This window comes from Schistocerca gregaria, chromosome 3 (genome assembly GCF_023897955.1).
Source record: "Schistocerca gregaria isolate iqSchGreg1 chromosome 3, iqSchGreg1.2, whole genome shotgun sequence".
Taxonomy (NCBI): Eukaryota; Metazoa; Arthropoda; class Insecta; order Orthoptera; family Acrididae; genus Schistocerca; species Schistocerca gregaria.
Window position 1 is genome coordinate 613,330,697 of NC_064922.1, and position 25,812 is coordinate 613,356,508.

At 44.9% G+C, this 25,812-nt stretch overlaps 2 protein-coding genes across 3 annotated transcripts in view; one reads left to right on the forward strand and one right to left on the reverse strand.

Annotated features, from left to right (window-relative positions):
- The window catches only part of LOC126354385 (ankyrin repeat and BTB/POZ domain-containing protein 2), a 592,792-nt gene that overhangs the window by 380,454 nt on the left and 186,526 nt on the right, over positions 1-25,812 (reverse strand). The gene's annotated exons all lie outside the window — the stretch shown is intronic.
- LOC126354387 (uncharacterized) lies at positions 290-18,286 on the forward strand. The gene is made up of 2 exons (XM_050003990.1): positions 290-560; positions 17,390-18,286. Exons 1-2 carry the CDS (start codon positions 368-370, stop codon positions 18,175-18,177), a joined length of 981 nt encoding a protein of 326 aa, XP_049859947.1. The 5' UTR covers positions 290-367; the 3' UTR covers positions 18,178-18,286.

A 25,812-nucleotide genomic window follows, 5' to 3' on the forward strand; every position in this document is an offset into this window, starting at 1 on the left:
ATGTCGTCTCCCCACTTCGCTGGGTTGACACGAGCGGAATGTCTGCGGAACTGCAGATACGCGGCGAGTCGACGCACTGCTAGGGCGCTGGGAGTCGATGCGGCAGTTAGCCAGGGTGGGGAGGTGCGGTTACAGGGGGCGGCTTCGTGAGGGAGGGGGGGAGGGGAGTGTGTGGCGGCGGCTGCGGAACGTCGCCGCCTGCCGGCCGCGGCGCTCACGGCGGAGCGGAAAACGCGCGGCAACAGCGCCGAGCTGTGCGCAGCTGCCGCGGCCGCTGCGGCAGTTGAGCGGCGAGGGGTCGGCTGGGTGCAGGCGCTGGTCAACCACATAACTTCTCTTATCGCTGGCGCTACCGTACAAGCACACTATGTGTCCCCTCGACATAGAGAGAATAGAGGGAGAGATTTTAATTATGGCCGTGGAAAAAAGGCCCTGCATTTGGGACATACGGATCGAAGACTATAAGGACAGAAACAAGAAAGACGCAGCATGGCGCGATATTTGTTGCGAATTGTTTCCGGATTTCAAAGAGCATACGAGGACGGAAAGGAAATCCGTTGGTAAGTATCGTTTTTCATCTGTTTGTTATTCATTACGGCCTCGTCGGAATCAGTGTTGCTAGGTTTATTCTAGACAAAGATATTTCACTCTCCCTTCTTTTTAATCTGAGAAGTGTCATCAGTGGCCAGTTTTGAGAAACCTACCTCGTTTCTTTCTTTAGTAGCACGAAGTAACGCAAATGCAGCTCAGGATCGAATTAATTCGCTGGGATTCGATCGAATCCAGCACATATACTAAAATATCTACCGAGTGGTTATAGTTAAAATGCACATACTCGCAGAGGTCCAGAGTGGGCTGTAATTATCGTAAGGCAGCTAAACTTTGTAGCTATGCTAATGTGTTAATGCGGAACCGATTTAACAGGAAGACATTATTTCCGATTTTAGCCAACAGGCGCAAATCTGGCGCTGCAAATGCGGATTAGGAACAGGGCCTGGGCAGGAAAGGTCAACCAAGTGAGACAGGGATAATGTTGATGTTATTATTAAATGGCGCTTTACAATTTGTTCAATATGAGACGCCGATGAGATGCTATATAGGGACAGATTTACGCCTGGGGCTAAAATTGGAAATAATCGTTTTCCAAAATTAAATCGGTTCCGCATTTATGCATTAGAATATCTACCAGTTGGCCGGCCGCGGTGGTCTCGCGGTTCTAGGCGCGCAGTCCGGAACCGTGCGACTGCTACGGTCGCAGGTTCGAATCTTGCCTCGGGCATGGATGTATGTGATGTCCTTAGGTTAGTTAGGTTTAAGTAGTTCTAAGTTCTAGGGGACTAATGACCACAGCAGTTGAGTCCCATATTGCTCAGAGCCGTTTGAACCATTTTTTGATCTACCAGTTTTCCCTGTCATATGATAATTGCAGCCCACACTGGATCTCTGTGAGTAGCTGCAATTTAATAATTAGCACGCAGTATATTCATCAAGCTACATTACGGTGTATGGTGCAAGGTACTGTACTGCGTGTACACTTATAATGTATTCCCATACTTATTCCATTCGCAGAAGGTGCGTGGGAATGACTGGTGCAGTAAGGCTTCGTATAACGTCTTTTCGCGAGGTGTAGCGTGTGGCAGGAAGAAATGCCTGGTTAGCATTCCAGACTCACGAGGAATGTTAAAGAATTGGCTGAACAAGAGTGTTTGAGCTACCCCGTTCATAGCTGAATTACGCGTTTCCTTCGAATTCTTCCACTGATTCTCGAGCAACTGTTTCTGCTGCAATACCATTTATATCGTTGTACTTTAAATCGCTCCGGTCGCATATTCCCACGCATTTAGCTGCTAAAACTGTTTACATGGGCTACCTTCAATCGTGTATCCAGTTTATGCACAATATGTTATGTTCATGTTAGTCTTAGTTGCTGCACCAAGAACGGGCGACAATTGTCTCAAATAACTTCATAGCGCTGGGCTGCAAGGTTACCTGTGTATGTGTTGATGGGCTGCGAAGCTGCCTGCCTGTGTGTGTGTGTGTGTGTGTGTGTGTGTGTGTGTGTGTGTGTGTGTGTGTGTGTGTGTTGACAAGACATAGCGTCACTGCAAAGAGAGTTGGGAGGTGGAACTGCAAGTACACTCCGTTCCAAAAGATTATTGATATTGGGAAAACTGAAGCGTACACATCGCATGCTTGGAATTCGAATTAACTAAATTATTGCTACCCATATTGCTTCTCACTGATTGCTGCACATAGTAGAACAACGTATGGTGTATCTTAAAGGCTGTATCACTATCTTCCTTTACTTCTAGAGTATACCGTGCGTGGGGGACGGTACTTTAGGTACAACTGTTCCCTCCTCCCCTTTTCCATTGGCGAATGGTACGCGGACACAAGGAATTACTGGTAAACCTACGTAAGAGTCCAGATTTTTCCGGTTTCTCATCTTGGTCGTTTCACGAGACATATTTGGGGGGAGGTAGTCTACTGCCAACCCCTTCAAGCCACGTACGCACTCGAAATTTCAACAGGAAACCTCTCCTCGCTGCGCAACGCTATTCTTGTAGCGTCTTACACAGGTTTGTTGAGAGTCTCCATTACATCCTAGGACTTATTAAACTGTCTCGTAACTAAACACGCTGCTCTTAGTCTGATCTTCTCTATCTCGTCAGCTAATCCAACTTGGTGGAGATCGCATACAGCTAAGCAATACTCAACAATCGGTCGAACAATGTTGTTGTGCACCACCTCTTTCTTTGATTAATTACTTTTCCTTAAGATTCTCCCAATGAATCTGGGGCTGGCATCGGCTTTTCCTACAGTTTGGTTTCAGTGGTCCTTCGAGTTTGGGTCGTTCCGGATGGTTACTTTTAGATATTTCACTGTTTTCAGTGAATTGTTGCAGTAAAACAGTAGTGGGTTTCTTAGCCTGTACGCGACATATACTTTCGTTCAGGTTCAACTTACAGATTCTGCACCATCTGCCATATCGCATCTCTCATCTGGTGGCTGAAACATCGACAGAGTTTGGGTAGCTCTCATCGTCACAACTTCCATGTCCAACCTGTGTTACAGCGTTTTCTAGCTCGCGTTGCATTAAAGCACGAAGATGTTAAATGTTTGTGTTTAGTGTTTTCAACGTGCGGACACGCTTTCGCCCAGTCGTCCACAATTGCTTCTTTCATTTATCTCTCTCTCTCTTAGTAATTTTCAACCCAAGATTAATAGAAATAATATGGCAAGTGAAAGAGAGAGAGAGAGAGAGATAGCGAAAGGGGTTTAGGTGTGTATGATAAACCCTTCCCTCGAAAACTTCCGTCCTTCATTACCTCCTGTGTGTTACCACAGACGATGTGTTATTGATGTCATTTGTACTAAGACTGCAGTGCACGCGACGTGCCTAGTTGCTTCCAGCGCCCGGAGTGGAAGGCAGAAGTTCTGAATAATGTTCACCAACTTGCATTCTTCTATAGGTGTCCCATGCGCAGAAAACAGCACGAAGAACTGGTGTTGTATGAATAATTAAATTTTGAATTCGTTTGCTTCTACGGTTTTTATTATCAGAATACGAGAAACTGCACAATTATAGTCCATTATATGAATCACAAAACAAGCAAGCAAAGAAAGCAGGTGTTGACAGATGTGAAAATTACCGAACTATCAGTTTAATAAGTCACAGCTGTAAAATACTAACGCGAGTTCTTTACAGACGAATGGAAAAACTGGTAGAAGCCGACCTCGGGGAAGATCAGTTTGGATTCCGTAGAAATGTTGGAACACGTGAGGCAATACTGACCCTACGGCTTATCTTAGAAGCTAGATTAAGAAAAGGCAAACCTACGTTTCTAGCATTTGTAGACTTAGAGAAAGCTTTTGACAATGTTGACTGGAATACTCTCTTTCAAATTCTGAAGGTGGCAGGGGTAAAATACAGGGAGCGAAAGGCTATTTACAATTTGTACAGAAACCAGATGGCAGTTATAAGAGTCGAGGGACATGAAGGGGAAGCAGTGGTGGGGAAGGAAGTAAGACAGGGTTGTAGCCTATCCCCGATGTTATTCAATCTGTATATTGAGCAAGCAGTAAAGGAAACAAAAGAAAAATTCGGAGTAGGTATTAAAATCCATGGAGAAGAAATAAAAACTTTGAGGTTCGCCGATGACATCGTAATTCTGTCAGAGACAGCAAAGGACTTGGAAGAGCAGTTGAACGGAATGGATAGTGTCTTGAAAGGAGGATATAAGATGAACATCAACAAAAGCAAAACGAGGATAATGGAATGTAGTCGAATTAAGTCTGGTGACGCTGAGGGAATTAGATTAGGAAGTGAGACACTTAAAGTAGTAAAGGAGTTTTGCTATTTGGGGAGCAAAATAACTGATGATGGTCGAAGTAGAGAGGATATAAAATGTAGACTGGCAATGGGAAGAAAAGCGTTTCTGAAGAAGAGAAGTTTGTTAACATCGAGTATAGATTTAAATGTCGGGAAGTCGTTTCTGAAAGTATTCGTATGGACTGCAGCCAAGTATGGAAGTGAAACGTGGACGATAAATAGTTTAGACAAGAAGAGAATAAAAGCTTTAGAAATGTGGTACTACAGAAGAATGCTGAAGATTAGATGGGTAGATCACATAACTAATGAGGAGGTATTGAATAGGATTGGGGAGAAGAGAAGTTTGTGGCACAACTTGACCAGAAGAAGGGATCGGTTGGTAGGACATGTTCTGAGGCATCAAGGGATCACCAATTTAGTATTGGAGGGCAGCGTGGAGGGTAAAAATCGTAGAGGGAGACCAAGAGATGAATACACTAAGCAGATTCAGAAGGACGTAGGTTGCAGTAGGTACTGGGAGATGAAGAAGGTTGCACAGGATAGAGTAGCATGGAGAGCTGCATCAAACCAGTTTCAGGACTGAAGACCACAACAACAACAACATAAATCACAAATAATTTCCATTCTTCATATTTTCCGCAGAGAATAGACAAAATAATGAACTTCGTGTTAGCGTAATTACTGTCAAACTAGTTCTCAGTTACATCTCAAAAAACAGAGGTTACTAATTAAGTTCTTAACGAATACCGACCGCGGCAGACTACACGTCTGTCCTCGGCGACTGGCGGTGGAGCTCTGATCTTAACAGTCGAACCCGCTCGACCGCCATCCAAGTTAGGCGCGACCCAAACATCTCCGTGGTGCTTCGCCTGCCTTTACGTTTAACAACTGTTTATTATTCTGCAGATAATTAACCCTCTTGAAATAAAGCATTTAGAGACACTTTTGTATGAAAGGCAAGTAATTCTAGTGTTTAGTTTTCTCATATTAATAACAGAAGTTTATCATTTTGGCACGCTACTTCCGAGCACAGCACCCAATCGCGGAAAAGGACCACGATTTAGCTGTCTGTCTGATGATAAACTGCTCTAAGAAGAGCTCCTTGCAGGTGAATACGATGGTTTTAAAGCCAGCAATATTACAATGTCTTGCTGAATTTTTGTTCCATTATGTTTCCAAATCAGTGTCATTAGATTTGGTCACAGTTGAGTTGCAGGTAACTGTGATACAGAAAACGTATTTTTAAATCATGTTCACAGTGTGCAAAGAGACTGCCTTAACATATTTCAACGGATGTAGTGCCCCTGTGTTGTTACTCGTTTCTCTCAACCGCAACAACGTATTTTCTTTGTGAGACGCAATCTCGGCAGCTTCACAGCTCAGTCAGAGACCTACTGTTGCTTTTACTTACACTCTCTTCGAGGAAGCGAAGAATGTAGTTACACCAAAAAAAAAGGGTTCAGTTATACAAAAAAAAATGGTTCAAATGGCTCTGAGCACTATGGGACTTAACTTCTTAGGTCATCAGTGCCCTAGAACTTAGAACTACTTAAACCTAACTAACCTAAGGACATGACACACATCCATGCCCGAGGCAGGATTCGAACCTGCGACCGTAGCAGTCCCGCGGTTCCGGACTGCAGTGCCTAGAACCGCATGGCCACCGCGGCCGGCAGTTATACCATATTCGCAGTAAACTAGAACGCTATGGTTAATTTTGCCGTCTCTGTAAGGAACTGTGGCCTTTTGAATTATTTTTGTATATTTCGTAGACAATACGAAAAGTTAAATGTGCTTCGTTAACTGTCTAATCAAAACATAGGAAGCGAAGTAATTAGACATCCAAGGATGTCATTAAATCATCCTCAAGAATGATCCTACGTTATTACTCTGTACACGTCTAGTGTGTACTTTGGAATGTAGAACTGTTGTCTCTGCTTGTCCAAGCTCATTATTATATCAGTTGAATTCTGCGGCCGCGTAATACTAGAGAGCCAACAAGAGGCTTCCTATTCTCGATATGTTGGATGCAAGGGAAGATTAGGGGGTAGGTGAACATGGCTGCCGACGTCTTTTGAGATCTTGTTCGAGAACCCCTTATTCTACGCGGAAAATAGTAAGTAATTTGCGTACGTAATATGTCAATCTCACGCACATATACGTCCAATATTATTTTAATAGTATTCTTGTACTCATATTCTGTAGCTATATATACGCGTCAAAATCAAAATGTGTAAACCTAAGTAACTGAAAAATTATTATAAAATGAACTTAACGATTTCAGAATTACATTTTAATCATACCAATCACGCTGAAGAAAAGCGCATCTCCTGCATATGTACCTAATTTTAACAGTGCCAGTTTCAAAAGCCAAAGAAAGTAGCGCAAAACAGCAATTTTAATAATTAAATATTGCTGCACTTGCTTCTTTAACGACACACTAATCCGATTGATTCATTTACGCTCCATTTGTGTATCACAACATAAAAATGTCCAAAGCAAGTTAGGAACAGGGCAGTCTGACACAACAGAGAAAGCTGTTACCAATGGCAACTCCTTACTCCAGTGTGTAACTCTTCGCGCTCGGGCGTTAGTGGGGCAAAGCGAGTGATAAACAAACACTGCGCGGAAGTTCAAAAGCTGTACTTTCAGGAGGTCATAACTGCATATTATCAGAATTATGGCCCAAATTTTCACGCGGGACTGATTGCTGGGGCTCGTATCTTTTTTCTCCTTAAAATATGAGGTCCAGTTGGTGATGTTTCCTTGTCAGCTTATGGGATCACACCTATTCATATTCCTACAAATTGTTACACCTGGTTACTTGCAAGAGATGACTGATTGTGCACCACTTTCAATTTTTTTTTAATTTTTTTTTTTACCTCAGTGTACAAGGGGCATTTCTTAATCATTTACACTTCATCTTTTCCCAACATTCATAGTGCACCATTTGACTCATCATTACAGCTGCAAGTCTGTAGTGCTTTGGCCTAACTGCAGATTGCAGGACAATCACTAGAAGTGGTGTCCCTGCACAGTACAGCCCATTTTCTCAACTGCTGTCATTACGTGAGCGGACATGGAGGTTGATCATCAGGTTCACTGCTGGACAATGTGGCTTCTGCGGAAGGAGGGTGTAAGCAATGCAGATATTGACAGACGATTGGTGGCAGTGTGTGGAGAGTGTGCACGATCACACACTATTCGGAAAGCCACGGCTGCCATCGCTGAAATGCCGTTCCAGGAACTGCCACACACACCATATTCTCCTGACTCAGCCCCTTTAACTTCCGTAGGCCCTCCTCAAACAACATACCTGGAGTCCAACACCAACGCAGGACAGCTGCTCGCAGCTCCTGGAAGTCTGCGAAACTGTCTGCGCAGAGGTTTCTTAGTATCCCTGATTAGGTGGTAACTGGAAGGAACCACGTCAGGAGAATAGAATGCATGTGGCGGTACCTGGAATCCCATTCCAGCGATGGCAACCGTGGTTTTCAGACTCGTATGGGGACGAGCGTTGTCATTTTGCAAGGGCACTTCTCGTGACGGTGGACACACTGTCACCAATCGCCTATAGATATCTGCAGTGTTTACACCTCCTTCCCCAGAAATCACGTCATCAGGCACTGTCCTCGATGATCACACTCCATGTTGTTCGCTCGCGCAATGACATCAGTTGGGAAAATGGGATGCAATGGACATGGACTACACCTCTAGTGATTGTCCTGCAATCTACGGTTAAGCCAAAGTACTGAACAAGCTCAGCGGACAGAACTTCAGTCATCCCAGTCCGTACTCACAGATGCATCATTAAGCCTTTACAGATGTCGCAGCGATCGAATCACGTGTTCAATCGCCTCTACGTGAGCATACAAAAGTAGCGATCAGTGCGACATTCATGTTTCATGCGGACATTGTACGTCAACGTGGGTAAATGTAAGGACGTGACAGTAGCAAAAAGAGGCAATTGTGTTTGGCGGTCCCATAGCCATAAGGTGCGTCAGGTTGCTGGATTTGTTGCTGTTTCACGGCAGACTGTTCACGTGTCTATAAGCAGTACGACGTTCGAATTGTTATCGGAAAGAGATGCTGACTGGGAGGGACCAGAGATGCGTTTCACGGCTTGTGAATCAAAATAACTTCCCAACCCGACAGGAATTGCTGCAGACATTGAATGGAGGCCCATCCCAGCCTGTTAGCAAGAGAAAATTGCGACGGGAACTGCACGCAATGAAGATTTGGAGTCGGTCGCCTCGCAAAAGGCCATTGTTCACACAGGCACATAAAGCTGCACGTCTTCAGTGGACCAGAAGTCGTCGCAAGTGGGCATTAGCTGACTGGCGGAACGTAATGTTGTCTGACGAATCACCTTTTTACTTAGATTCAAGTGACGCTCGTCGAGTGCACCGAGGACCAAACGAAGCATTTCATCCTGAATGTGTGCAAGATCAGCTGCAAGCCGGATATGGCTCTGTGGTGTTTGCGGGGGAGGGGAGGTTTTTTTTAACATGAATTGGGCCCACACACTGAGGTCAACACCATCATGAACCAGCTTAGTTACTTAAACCTTCTGAATGATGATCAGGTGCTGCCTTTCAGTCAACATTTGCATGACGAATATGCTACTGATGCCGCTATTTTCCACGACGACGCCGGCCGGAGTGGACGTGCGGTTCTAGGCGCTACAGTCTGGAACCGAGCGACCGCTACGATCGCAGGTTCGAATCTTGCCTCGGACATGGATGTGTGTGTTGTCCTTAGGTTAGTTAGGTTTAATTAGTTCTAAGTTCTAGGCGACTTATGACCTCAGAAGTTAGGTCGCATAGTGCTCAGACCCATTTGAACCATCCACGACAACGACAGCAAAATCCGTCGGACTGGAAGAACGTGAGACAGGTTTTCTGAACATTCCCCCACCCTATTACATCTCGAATGGCCTGTAAAATCACTTGATTTGAACACCATAGAAAATCTGTGGGCATGTTCGAACAGCGATGAAAACATCGACATCGGCATCGTCGCAACTTCGTGGAACTGCGCGATTAAATCGTCTGCGAGAATCCAGGAAGCTATAGAGTCCAGGGGCGGAATTACGTGGTGTTAAATGACGCTTGTAATGATTTCTCTAGGGATGAGTAATTTTTTGTCCAGTGACCTGGATCATCCATCCTAGATAACTGCATCATCTACAAAACGTCTTAAATTATTATTAATATTGTCTGCCAGCTCATTAATATACAACATGTATATAGCAAGGCTCCAATACAATTCCCCAAGGCACACTTGAAGTTACTTCTACTAGTTACTTCTACATCTGTCCAAAGACTTTCCATCAAATGTAACATGCTGCATCTTCCCTCCCATAAAATCCTCAATAGTTGCAAATTCCGATTGTTACTCTATATCATCTTAATTTCGTTGATAATTGTTAGTGAGGTATTGTGCCAAATGCTTTTTTGAAGTGGACAAATACTGCAGCTATCTGACTACCTTGATTTATATTTCTCAAGAAGCAATGTGAGAAAACTGCGAGTTGGGTTTTACATGACCAGTATTTTCTGAATCCATGCTGATTGGCATGGTTTTGTTAGAAATACCTCACTACGTATGAGCTCAGAATATGTTCTAAGATTCTTCGTCAGATGTTCTGGGTATGTAACTGGAAGCAGTTTTGTTGCGTCACTTTCCCTATCCTTATTGTAGATGAGTGTGACCCGAACTTAATCACTTTCCTTTTTTCTACGAGGTGCATTCAAGTTCTAAGGCCTCCGATTTTTTTCTCCGGACTGGAAAGAGATAGAAACATGCGCATTGTTTTAAAATAAGGCCGCATTCATTGTCAATACGTCCTAGAGATGGCAGCACCGTACGGCAGATGGAATTTTACCGCCAGCGGCGAGAATGAGAACTGTTTTAAATACTTAAAATGGCGACGTTTTCCTTACTTGAACAGCGTGCAGTCATTCGTTTTCTGCATTTGCGTGGTGTGTAACCAATTGAAATTCATCGACAGTTGTAGGAGACATGTGGTGATGGAGTCATGGATGTGTCGAAATTGCGTTCGTGGGTGCGACAGTTTACTGAAGGCAGAACATCGTGTGACAACAAACCGAAACAACTTCGGGTTCGCACAAGCCGGTCTGATGACATGATCGAAAAAGTGGAGAGAATTGTTTTGGGGGATCGCCGAATGACTGTTGAACAGATCGCCTCCAGAGTTGGCATTTCTGTGGGTTGTGTGCACACAATCCTGCATGACGACCTGAAAATGCGAAAAGTGTCATCCAGGTGGATGCCACGAATGCTGACGGACGACCACATGGCTGCCCGGGTGGCATGTTGCCAAGCAATGTTGACGCGCAACGACAGCATGAATGGAACTTTCTCTTCGTCGGTTGTGACAATGGATGAGACGTGGATGCCATTTTTCAATCCATAAACAAAGCGCCAGTCAGCTCAATGGAAGCACACAGATTCACCGCCACCAAAAAAATTTCGGGTAACCGCCAGTGCTGAAAAAATGATGGTGTCCATGTTCCGGGACAGTGAGGGCGTAATCCTTACCCATTGCTTTTCAAAGGGCACTACGGTAACAGGTGCATCCTACGAAAATGTTTTGAAGAACAAATTCCTTCCTGCACTGCAACAAAAACGTCCGGGAAGGGCTGCGCGTGTGCTGTTTCACCAAGACAACGCACCCGCACATCGAGCTAACGTTACGCAACAGTTTCTTCGTGATAACAACTTTGAAGTGATTTCTCATGCTCCCTACTCACCTGACCTGGCTCTTAGTGACTTTTGGCTTTTTCCAACAATGAAAGACACTCTCCGTGGCCGCACATTCACCAGCCGTGCTGCTATTGCCTCAGCGATATTCCAGTGGTCAAAACAGACTCCTAAAGAAGCCTTCGCCGCTGCCATGGAATCATGGCGTCAGCGTTGTGAAAAATGTGTACGTCTGCAGAAGTAACGCCAGTTTCATCGATTTCGGGTGAGTAGTTAATTAGAAAAAAAATCGAAGGCCTTAGAACTTGAATGCACCTCGTACTTTCCTAACAAAAGATACAGTAGACATTTGCAGTGTACACGAACAGAAATTGTGTTACGGACCTATGACGGAAGGCACGCGGTTCCCCCAACTCCTATCCATGTCATATCTTGCGAATAGTTACATGCTTGAAGTCGGTAAGAATATTTCAGACAGATCACAACTAGTAAGCAAATAAGGACAATGTAATTAAAAAATTTACTAAAAATGCTCATTAACGTTTCCTGTTTTCCCTGTGACGAACTTGGTTGCAGATTTGTCGACCGCCGCTTTAAGTTACAGAATTGCATGATCTCTCTTAATAGGTTCGGTGTGCATTATGAGTGGCGTGCAAATGTAGGGGATTTATGGCAGAGAAATTCATCCACAGGCCCGATAAACGTTCTAATTTCAGAGATGGAACAACAGCAGCTCAAATAATCACACTGAAAAGCATTCGTGATGATACATCGGAAAAAAAGAATGTGTGCATAGTGCTACTTAGCTGCAGGAGCATCCAAGGTAAGATCCGAAAGCTTATCCCTCTTATAAAAGCAACAATGTCCACATAGTATAGGGACAGAAAAGGTGACTGAAACCATATGTTAATAGCAATGACATTCTGAACTCCGACTGTACATCGCAAAGATAGGTTGGACGCCTGTCGTGAAGGCGTTTTATACCCGTGAAACGCTGATAGCAAAAATCTCGAAAAATTATTGATAGATTTACTTCATATTTTTATTTATTACTCTAATAAACGTTTAGACAGACATAGGCTATATCCGTATACATTATACAGTATATAATAAATAATAGAGAAACGGTGTTGGCAAAACGCTCGAAAACTTCTTGACCGATTTACTTAAGATTTTGTCACGATGCTCTAAAAGTCTTTTAAACGAAGTACAGATTTCCTGTTAAAACCGAATGTGAGAAATAAAATGTGAGGTGTGCACTGTCGTTAAAATGTGCGTTTTTGTTTTCCTTCTCAGAACCAGTTTCAACTACAATAGCAGGACATTTAAACCATTACGCAAATTGTTTCTCCTATTCTTTATCCTTATACAGGGTGTTACGGGTATTAAGCGCAGATACTGTGGTCTTTGGTACCTTAATATGTATCCACTATAGCGTGTTACTTGTTTTTTCTCTGTGTCTAATAGTCTTCCCGCAAACACGTCACGTAATGTACTATCTGATATTTTCTGCACGGTCGTAAGTGCAGCACTAAGTAGATTATGGCTGTCAGTAGAGATTAACCGTATTGCGTCCACGCTTCTATACCTGACCTGCCGCCCGGAAAATAAGCATTAATGGCTTGCTCTATCCTGTATATACTTTTAAACAAAAACTGGATACACATGAAGGTGGTGGTGGTGGTCAGTGTTTAACGTCCCGTCGACAACGAGGTTATTAGAGACGGAGCGCAAGCTCGGGTTAGGGAAGGATTGGGGAGGAAATCGGCCGTGCCCTTTCAAAGGAACCATCCCGGCATTTGCCTGAAACGATTTAGGGAAATCACGGAAAACCTAAATCAGGATGGTCGGAGACGGGATTGAACCGTCGTCCTCCCGAATGCGAGTCCAGTGTGTTAACCACTGCGCCACCTCGGTCGGTGATACACATGAATGTGCTGTTTTTTCCACACAGCCGGTTTTCGCAGAAAACAGTAAAGTTGTAGATATCGATAATCGGCTTATGATTGGAATACTACTACAGAATCTGAATTTGCAATAGCAGTGAATAAGGTCCAAGGTCAGAGAGAGATGGGAGGAGGAGTGGAGGAGGGGGAGGGGGGCGGGGGCAGAGAAATTGACACAGAGAGGGAGAAGGAGGAGATGGACAGGCACAAAGGGGGAGGATGAGGAGGAGAGAGGAAAGAGAGGGGGAGGAGGAGGGGCCAAGGAGATTAGGATGTATATCCTGTTCCTGTGAATATTTACCACTTGCGAAGCATTGCCGGATTCTCTAGTAGACAAAATAAACGGAAGTGCTGTACGTCCATTTTACATGATACAAAAAATGGTTCAAATGGCTCTGAGCACTATGCGACTTAACTTCTGAGGTCATCAGTCCTATAACTTAGAACTAATTAAACCTAACTAACCTAAGGACATCACACACATCCACGAGGCAGGATTCGAACCTGCGATCGTATCGGTCGCGCGGTTCCAGACTGTAGCGCCTAGAACCGCTCGGCGACCCCGGCCGGCCCCAATGTGTCAAATCACGGAGAAAATTTTTCAGACACTCATTCCTACACGGCAAACGGTCTTTGTGCCAAGCAGTGCCTTCCTCTGTAGTTCCAGGTCTTTCTTCCTCTAGGTTTACAGAATACTGTTAAGTTATTTACAGCTTTGAACTCATTTCGTTTAATTCCAGTGCATGCAAACGATTGTTCTGATTTTTAAAGATGCTTCTGGAACACTGATGTGAATGCAGACGTGTAAGACATACAAATGTAGTATGATCAGTGTTTCTTACTCGTGCCTCTCAAACAACTGTTAATAACCTTTACACTGAAACAGAAGAATGGAAAAATGTCTGTGTATATCCAACAGAGTAAAGATCATGGCGGATGTATGCCATCCCGTGCTTCATCTGAAAGATAAATAATGCTTATCGGTTGCAAAACAGAAGTCTTGCCACTGCTTCCGTAACAGCGAAACGCGCGGGATAGTCGTGCGGTCAGGGTGCCATACGACGTTTCGCGCGGCTCAACCCCCCTCCCCCCCCGGGCATGGGTGTGTGTGTTGTCCTTCGCGTAAGTTAATTAATTTAGATTAAGTAGTGTGTAAGCCTAGGGACCGATGACCTCAGCAGGTTGGTCCCATAGGAACTTACCACAAATTGGCGGCCGGCTCCCCCCGCATGGGGTCTCCCGACCAACAATGCCATACGATCATTTCATTTCCTATTTCCTTAACAGCACAGAGAGTTCTATAGCACACTTGGCAATATTTGATCCCAAGGATGGAGTTGTGAAAGGTGATTTCAGTACCGAGAGACTTTTTCTTGAAATTAGTTTTGTTATTGTCGTGTAAAAATTTTTAAAGATATGAGGAGTGGGTTCTGTTGACAGCAGTTCAGTTAGTTAAAACATTATTGCCGTATTTCCGTACTTATATTATCACAAATAAAATATTGTGCCTCAGTATTACTGCCGCTTGAAACAAAACTTTCTTACTAGCACATAGAACCAGACAGTTTCCTGGTACGGCACCTGGAACGTTCTCATAAATTACGCTGCCCACTCACATTATTATGAGCGCCGCCTACGTTCGGCGTCTACGTGCAACAATCAATCATATACGGCAGCAGCAAGCACTGGCAATGGGGGGAATATAAAGCGCGTCGCTGGACAACGGAAAACTGTGCAGTAGTTGTAATGCGGAAACAGAGCGATTTATCTGACGTCCAGAGAGGCATGATTGTTGTCTTTCGGGCCATGAGAGGAAGCGTTTCCGAAATTGCTAAGTTAGTAAACTATTCGAGTGCCGTGGTTAAACCGTACCGTGCACGGAAAAAATGGCTATCCAAAACTTACGCCGAGGCAACTATGATGCATCACGGGCCACAGGTTACAGGAAATGATAATTTAATCAAGACCCTAAGCTGTCGACAGGCGGTGATATACATCAACGGGGACAGATGAAAATGTGTGCCCCGAACGGGACACGAACCCGGGATCTCCTGCATACATGGCAGACGCTCTACCCATCCGAGCCATCGAGGGCTCAGAGGACAGTGCCACTGCAGGGATTTATCCCTTGCACGCTCTCTGTGAGACCCACGTTCCCAACTTATTGTATACACACTACATTCGTAGTGTTCCTGCCCATTACAATCTTACCGAGTCCCGTAAGAGTTCGGGCGATGCGTGTGCATCCAGCATAGAAGAAGGTCAATGGCCGGTTAGCCTTAATTATATGAAGATGGTATGTGTTCTTTCGGACATGTCCGACCATCTTTATATAGGTGACAGGATTGAACGGCGGCTGGACGTCCACTGAGTTTTATGCTCCATCGGGCAGATGGCTGTTGGTGTGTACGGCGTGAGGGCCCGCATCTCGTGGTCGTGCGGTAGCGTTCTCGCTTCCGACGCCCGGGTTCCCGGGTTCGATCCCCTGCGGGGTCAGGGATTTTCTCTGCCTCGTGATGGCTGGGTGTTGTGTGATGTCCTTAGGCTAGTTAGGTTTAAGAAGTTCTAAGTTCTAGGGGACTGATGACCATAGATGTTAAGTCCCATAGTGCTCAGAGCCATTTGAACCATTTTTTGTACGGCGTGAAACGTCTGTAAGCAAACACCCTGCAACAATACTCGCAAGGGTCCATGCCGAAGGAAGGAGCGGGTCTGGGGAATGTTTTCGTTATTCTGGAGGACACACAAGTATTCATCGCTGCTTGGGAGCATTTCCACTGCCACATGCAGTTTGTTTTTCCTCGTCACGATGGCGTCTACCACGAGGACAATGCAGTGTATCACACAGTTCGCAGCAACGTGCGTCGTTCGAAGAGCACCAGGATGTGTTTACCGTACTCCCCGGATTTAAACCCAGTCCAGAATCAGTGGGACACCCTCGATGGGGCTGTTCGCGTCAGCCATCCTCAACCGAGAACCTAGCGCAGGTCACCACGGCACTGCGGTCAGCATAGGTCCACATCCCTGTCGATACCTTCTAGAACCTTATTCATTCTTTTCCCACTTGTCTCACAGCGGTCCGGCTTTTGACAGGGGGTCACATTAATGTCACAGGACAGTCTACTTATTTACTAATCTGTCTCATTTTTTTGCAGTGATGAGGTGAGTAGAATAATTTTAAATTTTCTCAACTTTTTGGGGTGCAAATAGGTACGCACAAAAATAAATATTATTTGTTTTATTCTTCTGATAAATCTGAGATTTGGCACTTACGAGAACGTTTGACATTTCCACTCTGCATAAGGTTTCGAATTCCACTTGCAACATCCTTCCTCGCCTCGTCGGTCAAATGAAGCCAAATTTGCCATACAAGCAGTATCATACTGCTCAGCACAGTGCTTTGCCCGTAACTATCCAACCAAAACTTCACCAACGAAAATCGGGAAATTTTACAGCGATTCGTTCCATGTAACCGTAAGTGACCACTGGTCTCTGATGGCCTGTTGCATTGTTGGTTGTACGTTAACAGTGATACACAGCAATACGGATAGGTGTTCTGGTGAAGAGCTGGTCGATATGGACTTAATGTATCGATTAACTGAATGCAACCGATGACCAACGCAATGTTGAGCTCTTGACATAGCGAGCAAACACGTCCCAGTACTTTCGGGCCCAGTACTTTCGCGTACCAGATGGAAGTGCGGTAATGGAGGGAGGGGGTGGGAAGGGAGGGCGATAAATATTGTAGAGGCGGAGATCACAGAAAGCAAATTCAAATGGACGTAGGTCGCAGAGATAAAGAGGCTTTTAGAGGATAACTCAGCGTGATAATCTGCATCAAACCAGTTTCCAAAAAAACAACAAACAACAAAGCATCTACGAGAAACCAGATGCTTTCATGTTAGGTATGGTGATGGCGTATTACAGGTTTTTTCATCGTGGTGAAGATATTTTCACAAAAGCAATGGTAATTGGAGTAACAAATGAAATAAATCATAATTACATTATTACTCTAACGCCTTATCGGAGACCAAGGATCCCTTATAGCGAATACTCGTATAACATCTCAACATTCTGAGAAAGCCGGCCGGGATGGCCGAGCGGTTCTAGGCGCTACAGTCTGTAACCGCGCGACCGCTATGGTCGCAGGTTCGAATCCTGCCTCGGGCATGGGTGTGTGTGATGTCCTTGGGTTAGTTAGGTTTAAGTAGTTCTGAGTTCTAGGGGACTGATGACCTCAGAAGTTACGTCCCATAGCGCTCAGAGCCATTTGTACCAATCTGAGAAATTTTGTCGGTCAATAATATTTTCTGTTAAAAGTTTTGTCGTTTTAAATATTTTATGTTTGATGTTAATTTACCGACTCTTTTCTTCACTTTTTCAGGCCAGAAGGCTCAACAAAAATGGCGTAATATCAGGGACTACTACCGCAAATACACAAAGAAAGTGAGGAAACCTGGTTCGGTAGCATTAAAAAGATTTAAATATGTTTATGCCGACCAGCTGGGTTTTTTGGATCCAGTTTTAGAATCAAGGGATTCAGTTCCGGACCCAGTTCCAAGTCTGCAGGAAGACGGTATGGAGTACGTGGAACAGGCTTTGGAATTGTCCCTGACAGAAGACAACACGGATAATCAAATAGCATCAGATGACCCACTAACACCCGACCAGCCTTCGGTGGGCTCAGCAGCTACACGGAGAAAAATAAACAGGAGTATCAAACCCGACCCTGATGCGAACTTCCTGGACAGTACTGCTGCTCGTGGACCCTCTACTGAGGACGAAGACAAATCATTCCTCGATTCCTTGTTGCCCACCCTTCGAAGTTTTGATACGGATCAAAAACTGGAGTTCCGTGTGGAGGCCTTACGGCTACTTCAGCGCATCCGAATCTCAAGATCACAAACAATTCACGGTTTTTATGCACCTTACCAATCACCTTTACAACATGTACCGGTGCATCCAGGAAGTCCGGGATATTTTCCATTGTTACATACGTTTGGGAATTTGTACAACCAACCTGCAGTTCCTCAGTTAGGACAGATGCCGTCTCAACAGCATCATCCTAAAAGAAGTGCGTCCGCAGCCAAACAGTCGTCTGCGGTTTCGCAAGACCGCGTTGCATCACCAACAGATACTGAACTGTCAGCATTTTCAGAACATTCCAATTGAGCTGAAATGAGTTAGTTTATTTGCTTCACTACTTGCATTTGTACTATTTTCCTTAATTTTATTTCAAGTAGTTTGTGAGTAAGAAGCAAATTGTTGCCTGTACTTTCTTGTGTTGTCAATAAAGGAATGAAAATTCAATTCGTTCATTTTTATCCTTAGGAGGCGTCCACTAACCATGTGACATCTTTTCTTTAAAATTTTGGCCCCCCTGCCCCCTTGGTGAGATGTGCTGGGCCCTCCTCCCTCCCTCCCACCTGAGGCTTACCCTAGTCGGGTAAAAATACGTAACATTTAAATTTCTTATTTTAAGACTAATTAAAACACATTAATAAACCATGTTTTATTAACAAGTGATTAAAAACAATTTATTTTAAACATGCCAACTCAGAGTAGAATTCGAACAGTCAGACAGAGACAAAGGTATACGAATTATACATCCATTTTGACGGTTCCCTAAAAAACTGACCTCTTACTGGTTTATTATATTCATTAAATGTTTCGAAACTTCTCTTATTGCACAGGAAAGACAACAATGTTTGTACCTTCCTTTGAACAGTATGATTACGGTGTTTTTCAATCTCTTGATTTATATACAATCTAAGAGAATTCTTGTCGGTGAACTTCAGTTTAGGTTCTTTCCAGAAACGGTTAATTTCTTGTTCACGTGTGTGTTTCGACTTGTCATGCCGCTTAACAGATGCATTGTAAAAGTTTTGACACAAATTCATGTTGAACACATTAACGTCGACTTTATATGCGTTGCAGAATATCACTGTAGACTCAATAAATGACGCGGAGTGATTTCAAACGCTGCAGCAGAGACCTCCCCAAACGACACGTGTGCGGCACTTGTTTCAAAATGGTGAATCCCGGACACGCACGCGTGTAAAGCTTTCAGTTCAGTTCAGAGAGGCCATAAAGACTGATGGGCACTTTAATACTGTCCATGCCTGGGATCAGTTATACACGGTGCAGTAATACTAATGTGATCAACGTCTATGTTCGATGTCAACTTGCAGTAACCACTCACAGACGGCAGGTGACAGCTGTAGCACTGGACGTATATAAAGCACGTCGTGGAGGAAGTGAAAAATAGTGCTGTCATCATCGTAATGCAGAACGCAGCGACTTACCCGACGTCCAAAAGGGCATGATCATTGGCTTTTGGGTCAAAGGTGGAAGCCTTTCCAAAATGGCTAAGTTTGTACACTGTTTGCATGCCGCTGTAGTTAAAGTATACCGTGTATGGCAAAATGGCGCTGTCCAAAACTGGCGCAGAGGTAACTGTGGTTTACCACAAGCCATAGATAACAGAGGTCAACGACAGCTGCGGAGAAGTGTACGGGCGAATACACGTGCAATAGCTGAGCAACTGACTGCTCAGATTAACCAAGGGGCTACCAACACTGTCTCCTCAACGACTGTTCAGTGAACGTTGCTGCTTATGGGCCTCTGCAGCAGGTGCCTTGTTCGTGCACTCGTCCTGACTGCTATTTATCGGCAACGAAGGCTGGAATTTGCTCTCCAATATCGCAAATGGACGTCCTCTGAGTGGTCACAGATGGCCTTTTCAGGTGAACCACGTTCTATGCTCCATAGGACAGATGACGTCTACGTCTTGAAATGTCTAAAACCAAACAGCTTGCAACCAGGAGGGAGCGTCACAGTCTGGGGAATGTTTACGTGGCACTCCCTGGTTGATCTCGACATTCTGGAAAACACAATGGATCAACCCAAATATGCTTCTATCCTCGGCGACCGTGTCCATGCCTACATGCTTGTTTTCCTTGCCACAATGGCGTACACCAACAGAACAGTACAATGTGTCAGAGTGTATGTGCGCTGTTCGAAGAGCACCACGATGAGTTTACCGTACTCGCCTGACCATCATATTTCCCGGATTTAAACCCTGTCGAGACTCTGTGAGGCCACGACGATCGAGTTGTACGTCCCATGGATTGTCAGCCGAGAAATCCAGAGCAGCTGGCCACAGTATTGGAGTTGGGAACGCTCCATGACTCTGTCCGTACCTTCCAGAACCTCGTTGACTCTCGTCCTGTTTGTCTCGTGCCGCAAAAGGTGGTTATTCAGGCTTTTGACTGGTGGTCACATTAATATGACTGGACAGAGTATAAAACAAGACGTTATCTTTTATAACGACATATATTCTTTGAATTAAATACACTCATGGTCATAAATTAAGGATAATTGCAGAATGTGCTGCCACACAACGTGGCACTACACAAAACTGGCGCTAATAGCATAGACACATAGGGAACACGCACGACACAGATCTGTAAGTTCACGGTATTGGCGATAAGTTGAGAAAACCGTCCCGAAACACATGTGCTACAAAACGCCACTGTTTCCTGAGCATGTACCCCGACATCAATAGGGGATATGATCACCATGCACACGTACACCGGCCGCACAAAGGGTTGGCTACTCTGGGTCATGTGGTCGAGCAGCTGTTGGTGTAGAACCTCCCATTCTTGCGCCAGTGCCTGTCGGAGCTCCAGAAGTTTCCTAGGGGTTTGAAGACGTGCAACTATACGTCGACCGAGAGCACCCCTGACGTGCTCGATGGGTTTTAGGTATGGAGAACAGGCAGGTCACTCAATTCGCCTGATACCTTCTGTTTCAAGGTACTCCTCCACGATGGCAGCTCGATGTGGCCGTGCGTTATCATCTACCAGGAGGAAGGTGGGACCCCCTGCACCCCCTGAAAAGGCGGACATACTGGTGCAAAATGACGTCCCGATACACCTGACCTGTTACAGTTCCTCCATCAAAGACATGCAGGGGTGTACGTGCACCAATCATAATCCCACCCCACACCATCAAACCACGACCTCCATATAGGTCCCTTGCATGGATTTAACGGGTTGGTATCTGGTTCCTGGTTCACGCCAGATGAAAATCCGGCGAGAATCACTGTTCAGACTATACCTGGAGTCGTCCGTGAACATAACCTGGGACCACTGTTCCAATGACCATGTACTGTGTTCTTGACACCAGGCTTTAAGGGCTCTCCTGTAACCAGAGGTCAGTAGAATGCACCTTACAGGTCTCTAGGCGAATAAATCATGTCAGTTCAGTCGTCTGTAGACTGTATGTCTGGAGACAACTGTTCCAGTGGCTGCGGTAAGGTTACCTGCAGTACTCCATCGCCGTCTGCGGGCACTGATGGTGAGATATTGGTCTCCTTGTGGTGTTGTACACTGTGGACGTCCCGTACTGTAGCGCCTGGACACGTTTCCTGTCTGCTGGAATCGTTGCCGTAATCTTGAGATCACACTTTGTGGCACACAGAGGGCCTGTGCTACGACCTGCTGTGTTTGACCAGCCTCCAGTCGCCCTAGTATTCTACCCCTCATAACGTCACAAATATGTGTTCTTTGAGCCATTTTCAACACACAGTCACCATTAACACGTCTAAAAACGTCTGCACACTTTCTCGCTGCACCGTTCTCTGACATGCAGCAACACACCTCTGCATATGTGGACTGCTGCCAGAGCCACAGTGCGACGATCGCAGGTCAAATGCACTACATGGTCCTACCCCGAGGTTATTGAAACCCGCAAACCGCCCACCAGAGCGTTTTTTCACCATGTATCAACATTATCCTTCATTTATGAGCATGAGTGTAGCTGACGTGAAATTTTCACCCCCCCCCCTTTAAATGAAATTTGGTAAGATTTTTCTGGACCCTCCACCAGTTTGAACTCAAGTAATTAATGGGCGAACCCTTACACCGTTTCCTTTTGATTGTAATACGGTAAGTAAAAAGACCAGGGCTAGTAGAAATCCTTGGGTGACAGAAGCAATATTGAATTTAATTGACGAAAGGAGAAAATATAAAAATGCAGTAAATGGAGAAGCAAAAAGGAATACAAACGCCTCAAAAATGAGATCGACAGGAAGTGCAAAATGGCTAAGCAGGCATGGCTAGAGATACTGCCTACAGGGAAATTAAAGAGACCTTTGGAGAAAAGAGAACCATTTGTATGAATATCAAGAGCGCAGATGGGAACCCAGTTCTAAGCAAAGAAGGAAAAGCAGAAAGGTGGAAGGAGTATATAGAGGGTCTATACAAGGGCGATGTACTTGAGGGCAATGTTATAGAAATGGAAGAGGATGTAGATGACGATGGAATGGGAGATATGATACTGCGTGAAGAGTTTGATAACTCTACCATCTGGTGCGCAAAATGTATGAGACAGGCGAAATACCCTCAGACTTCAAGAAGCATTTGTGCACCGCCGCCGTCAGTGTCAGCCAGTTTTCCGTGGCATACGGAGCTCCATCGCAGTCTTTAACACTGGTAGCATGCCGCGACAGCGTGGACGTGAACCGTATGTGCAGTTGACGGACTTTGAGCGAGGGCGTATAGTGGGCATGCGGGAGGCCGGGTGGACGTACTGCCGAATTGCTCAACACGTGGGGCGTGAGGTCTCCACAGTACATCGATGTTGTCGCCAGTGCTCGGCGGAAGGTGCACGTGCCCGTCGACCTGGAACCGGACTGCACCGACGCACGGATGCATGCCAAGACCGTAGGATCCTACGCAGTGCCGTAGGGGACCGCACCGCCACTTCCCAGCAAATTAGGGACACTGTTGCTCCTGGGGTATCGGCGAGGAACATTCGCAACCGTCTCCATGTAGCTGGGCTACGGTCCCGCACACCGTTAGGCCGTCTTCCGCTCAACCCCCAACATCGTGCAGCCCGCCTCCAGTGGTGTCGCAACAGGCGTGAATAAAGGCACGAATGGAGACGTGTCGTCTTCAGCGATGAGAGTCGCTTCTGCCTTGGTGCCAATGATGGTCGTATGCGTGTTTGGCGCCGTGCAGGTGAGGGCCACAATCAGGACTGCATACGACCGAGGCACACATGGCCAACACCCGGCATCATGGTGTGGGGAGCGATCTCCTACACTGGCCGTACACCTCTGGTGATCGTCGGTGGGACACTGAATAGTGCACGGTACATCCAAACCGTCATCGAACCCATCGTTGTACCATTCCTAGACCGGCAAGGGAACTCGCTGTTCCAACAGGACAATGCACGTTCGCATGTATCCCGTGCCACCCAACGTGCTCTAGAAGGTGTAAGTCAACTACTCTGGCCAGCAACATCTCCGGATCTGTCCCCCATTGAGCATGTTTGGGACTGGATGAAGCGTCGTCTCACGCGGTCTGCACGTCCAACACGATCGCTGGTCCAACTGAGGCGCCAGGTGGAAATGGCATGGCAAGCCGTTCCACAGGACTACATCCAGCATCTCTACGATCGTCTCCATGGGAGAATAGCAGCCTGCATTGCTGCGAAAGGTGGATATACACTGTACTAGTGCCGACATTGTGCATGCTCTGTTGCCTGTGTCTATGTGCCTATGGTTCTGTCAGTGTGATCATGTGATGTATCTGACCCCAGGAATGTGTCAATAAAGTTTCCCCTTCCTGGGACAATGAATTCACGGTGTTCTTATTTCAATTTCCAGGAGTGTAATTCCAATCCCAAAGAAAGCAGGCGTTGACAGATCTGAAAATTAGCGAACTACCAGTTTAATAAGTCACAGCTGCAAAATACTAACACGAATTCCTTACAGACGAATGGAAAAACTGGTAGAAGCCGACCTTGGGGGAGATCAGTTTGGATTCCGTAGAAATATGGGACCACGTCACGCAATACTGGCCCTACGACTTATCTTAGAAGCTAGAATAAGAAAAGGCAAACCTACGTTTCTAGCATTTGTAGACTTGGAGAAAGCTTTTGACAATGTTGACTGGAATACTCTCTTTCAAATTCTGAAGGTGGCAGGGGTAAAAAACAGGTAGCGAGAGGCTAGTTACAATTTGTACAGGAACCAAATGGCAGTTATAACAGTCGATGGGCATGAAAGGGATGCAGTGGTTGAGAAGGGAGTGAGACAGGGTTGTAGCCTCTCCCCGATGTTGTTCAATCCGTGTGTTAAGCAAGCAATAAAGGAAACAAAAGAAAAATTCGGAGTAGGTTTAAAATCCATAGAGAAGAAATAAAAACTTTGAGGTTCGCCGATGACATTGTAATTCTGTCAGAGACAGCAAAGGACTTGGAAGAGTAGTTGAACGGAATGGACAGTGTCTTGAAAAGAGGATATAAGATGAACATCAACAAAAGCAAAACGAGGATAATGGAATGTAGTCGAATTAAGTGGGGTGATGCTGAGGGAATTAGGTTAGAAAATAAGACACTTAAAGTAGTAAAGGGGATTTGCTATTTAGAAAGTAAAATAACTGATGATGGTCGAAGTAGAGAGGATATAAAATGTAGACTGGCAGTGGCAAGGAAATCGTTTCTGAAGAAGAGAAATTTGTTAACGTCGAGTATAGATTTGAGTGTCAGGAAGTCGTTTCTGAAAATATATGTGTGGAGTGTAGCCATGTATTGGAAGAGAAACATGGGTGATAACTAGTTTGGACAAGAAGAGAATAGAAGCTTTCGAAATGTGGTGCTACAGAAGAATGCTGAAGATTAGATTGGTAGATCACATAACTAATGAGGAGGTACTGAATAGGATTGGGGAGAAGAGGAGTTTGTGGCACAACTTGACTAGAAGGAGGGATCGGTTGGTAGGACATGTTCTGAGGCATCAAGGGATCAACAATTTAGTATTGGAGGGCAGTGTGGAGGGTAAAAATCGTAGAGGGAGACCAAGAGAAAGAGATTCAGAGGGATGTAGGCTGCAGTACGTACTGGGAGATGAAGAAGGTTGCACAGGATAGAGTAGCAAGGAGGGCTGCATCAAACCAGTCTCAGGACTGAAGACCACAGCAACAACAACAACGGTATTATATGTACTAGGTGTGGTGGAATTATTTCACATTTAGCTAAGACAGTATAACGCTACCGGCGGTTATTAAATTAGCAATACCAGTTAATTTTACTTCTGTGAGAGGCTCGTTTCTCGAAAGAATTATACTGAAAGGAAGCAAGAGCAGAACAAGCGGGATTCGAACGAAGGTTCTATTAGCTATAACTAAACTCCAATTACGTAAAAGAAAATTGTCGCCAGCCTAATTATAGAAATTTATAGCAAGAATTTTTTCGCTGTTCATAAACAAAGTTAACTCTTGGTATTTACGTTACTTGACACTGAAATTATGTTCCCTAAATGGGATAGCAGACAGCAGCACACTTTAGCTAGCAATGTATCAGTGATTTGACGTGAACAATACAGAAGTAATATTAAACGTTTTGGCAACAACTGGCTTTCAGTAACTCTTACTACTTGCATATTGGGGTTGGAAAGCTAATGGTCGTACATGGAATGGATTAGTGATGGTGGAGCACTATTAACATGGACATGAGCTTCTTTTATCAGTTTAATTATTGAAAAATACTGTCATTGAAATGGTTTTCCGATAGTTATTTTCTCTGTTGTGATTACTATTTGTTTTCTCAAGGAGCATTCACTTCTTTATGCCGTATAGCTCAAATGAAACACATGGTCCCTAGATATGTTACAGTTTGAAACGTTGTAGTCAGCTGCTTATTGTAGCACACACTGTTATAAAACTGTTAGTTGCACTTCATTAGTACTGTAGTTGTAACGTAAAATGCAAAGCTGGCTCAACAATTATGAAAAGAGGG

What these genes read in the sequence shown, in the direction of transcription:
- LOC126354387 (XM_050003990.1), top strand. Translation starts at nt 368, where the DNA reads ATGTGTCCCCTCGACATAGAGAGAATAGAGGGAGAGATTTTAATTATG. An exon ending in GACGGAAAGGAAATCCGTTG is followed by an intron (nt 561 to 17,389) that starts GTAAGTATCGTT and finishes TCACTTTTTCAG; the next exon opens with GCCAGAAGGCTCAACAAAAA.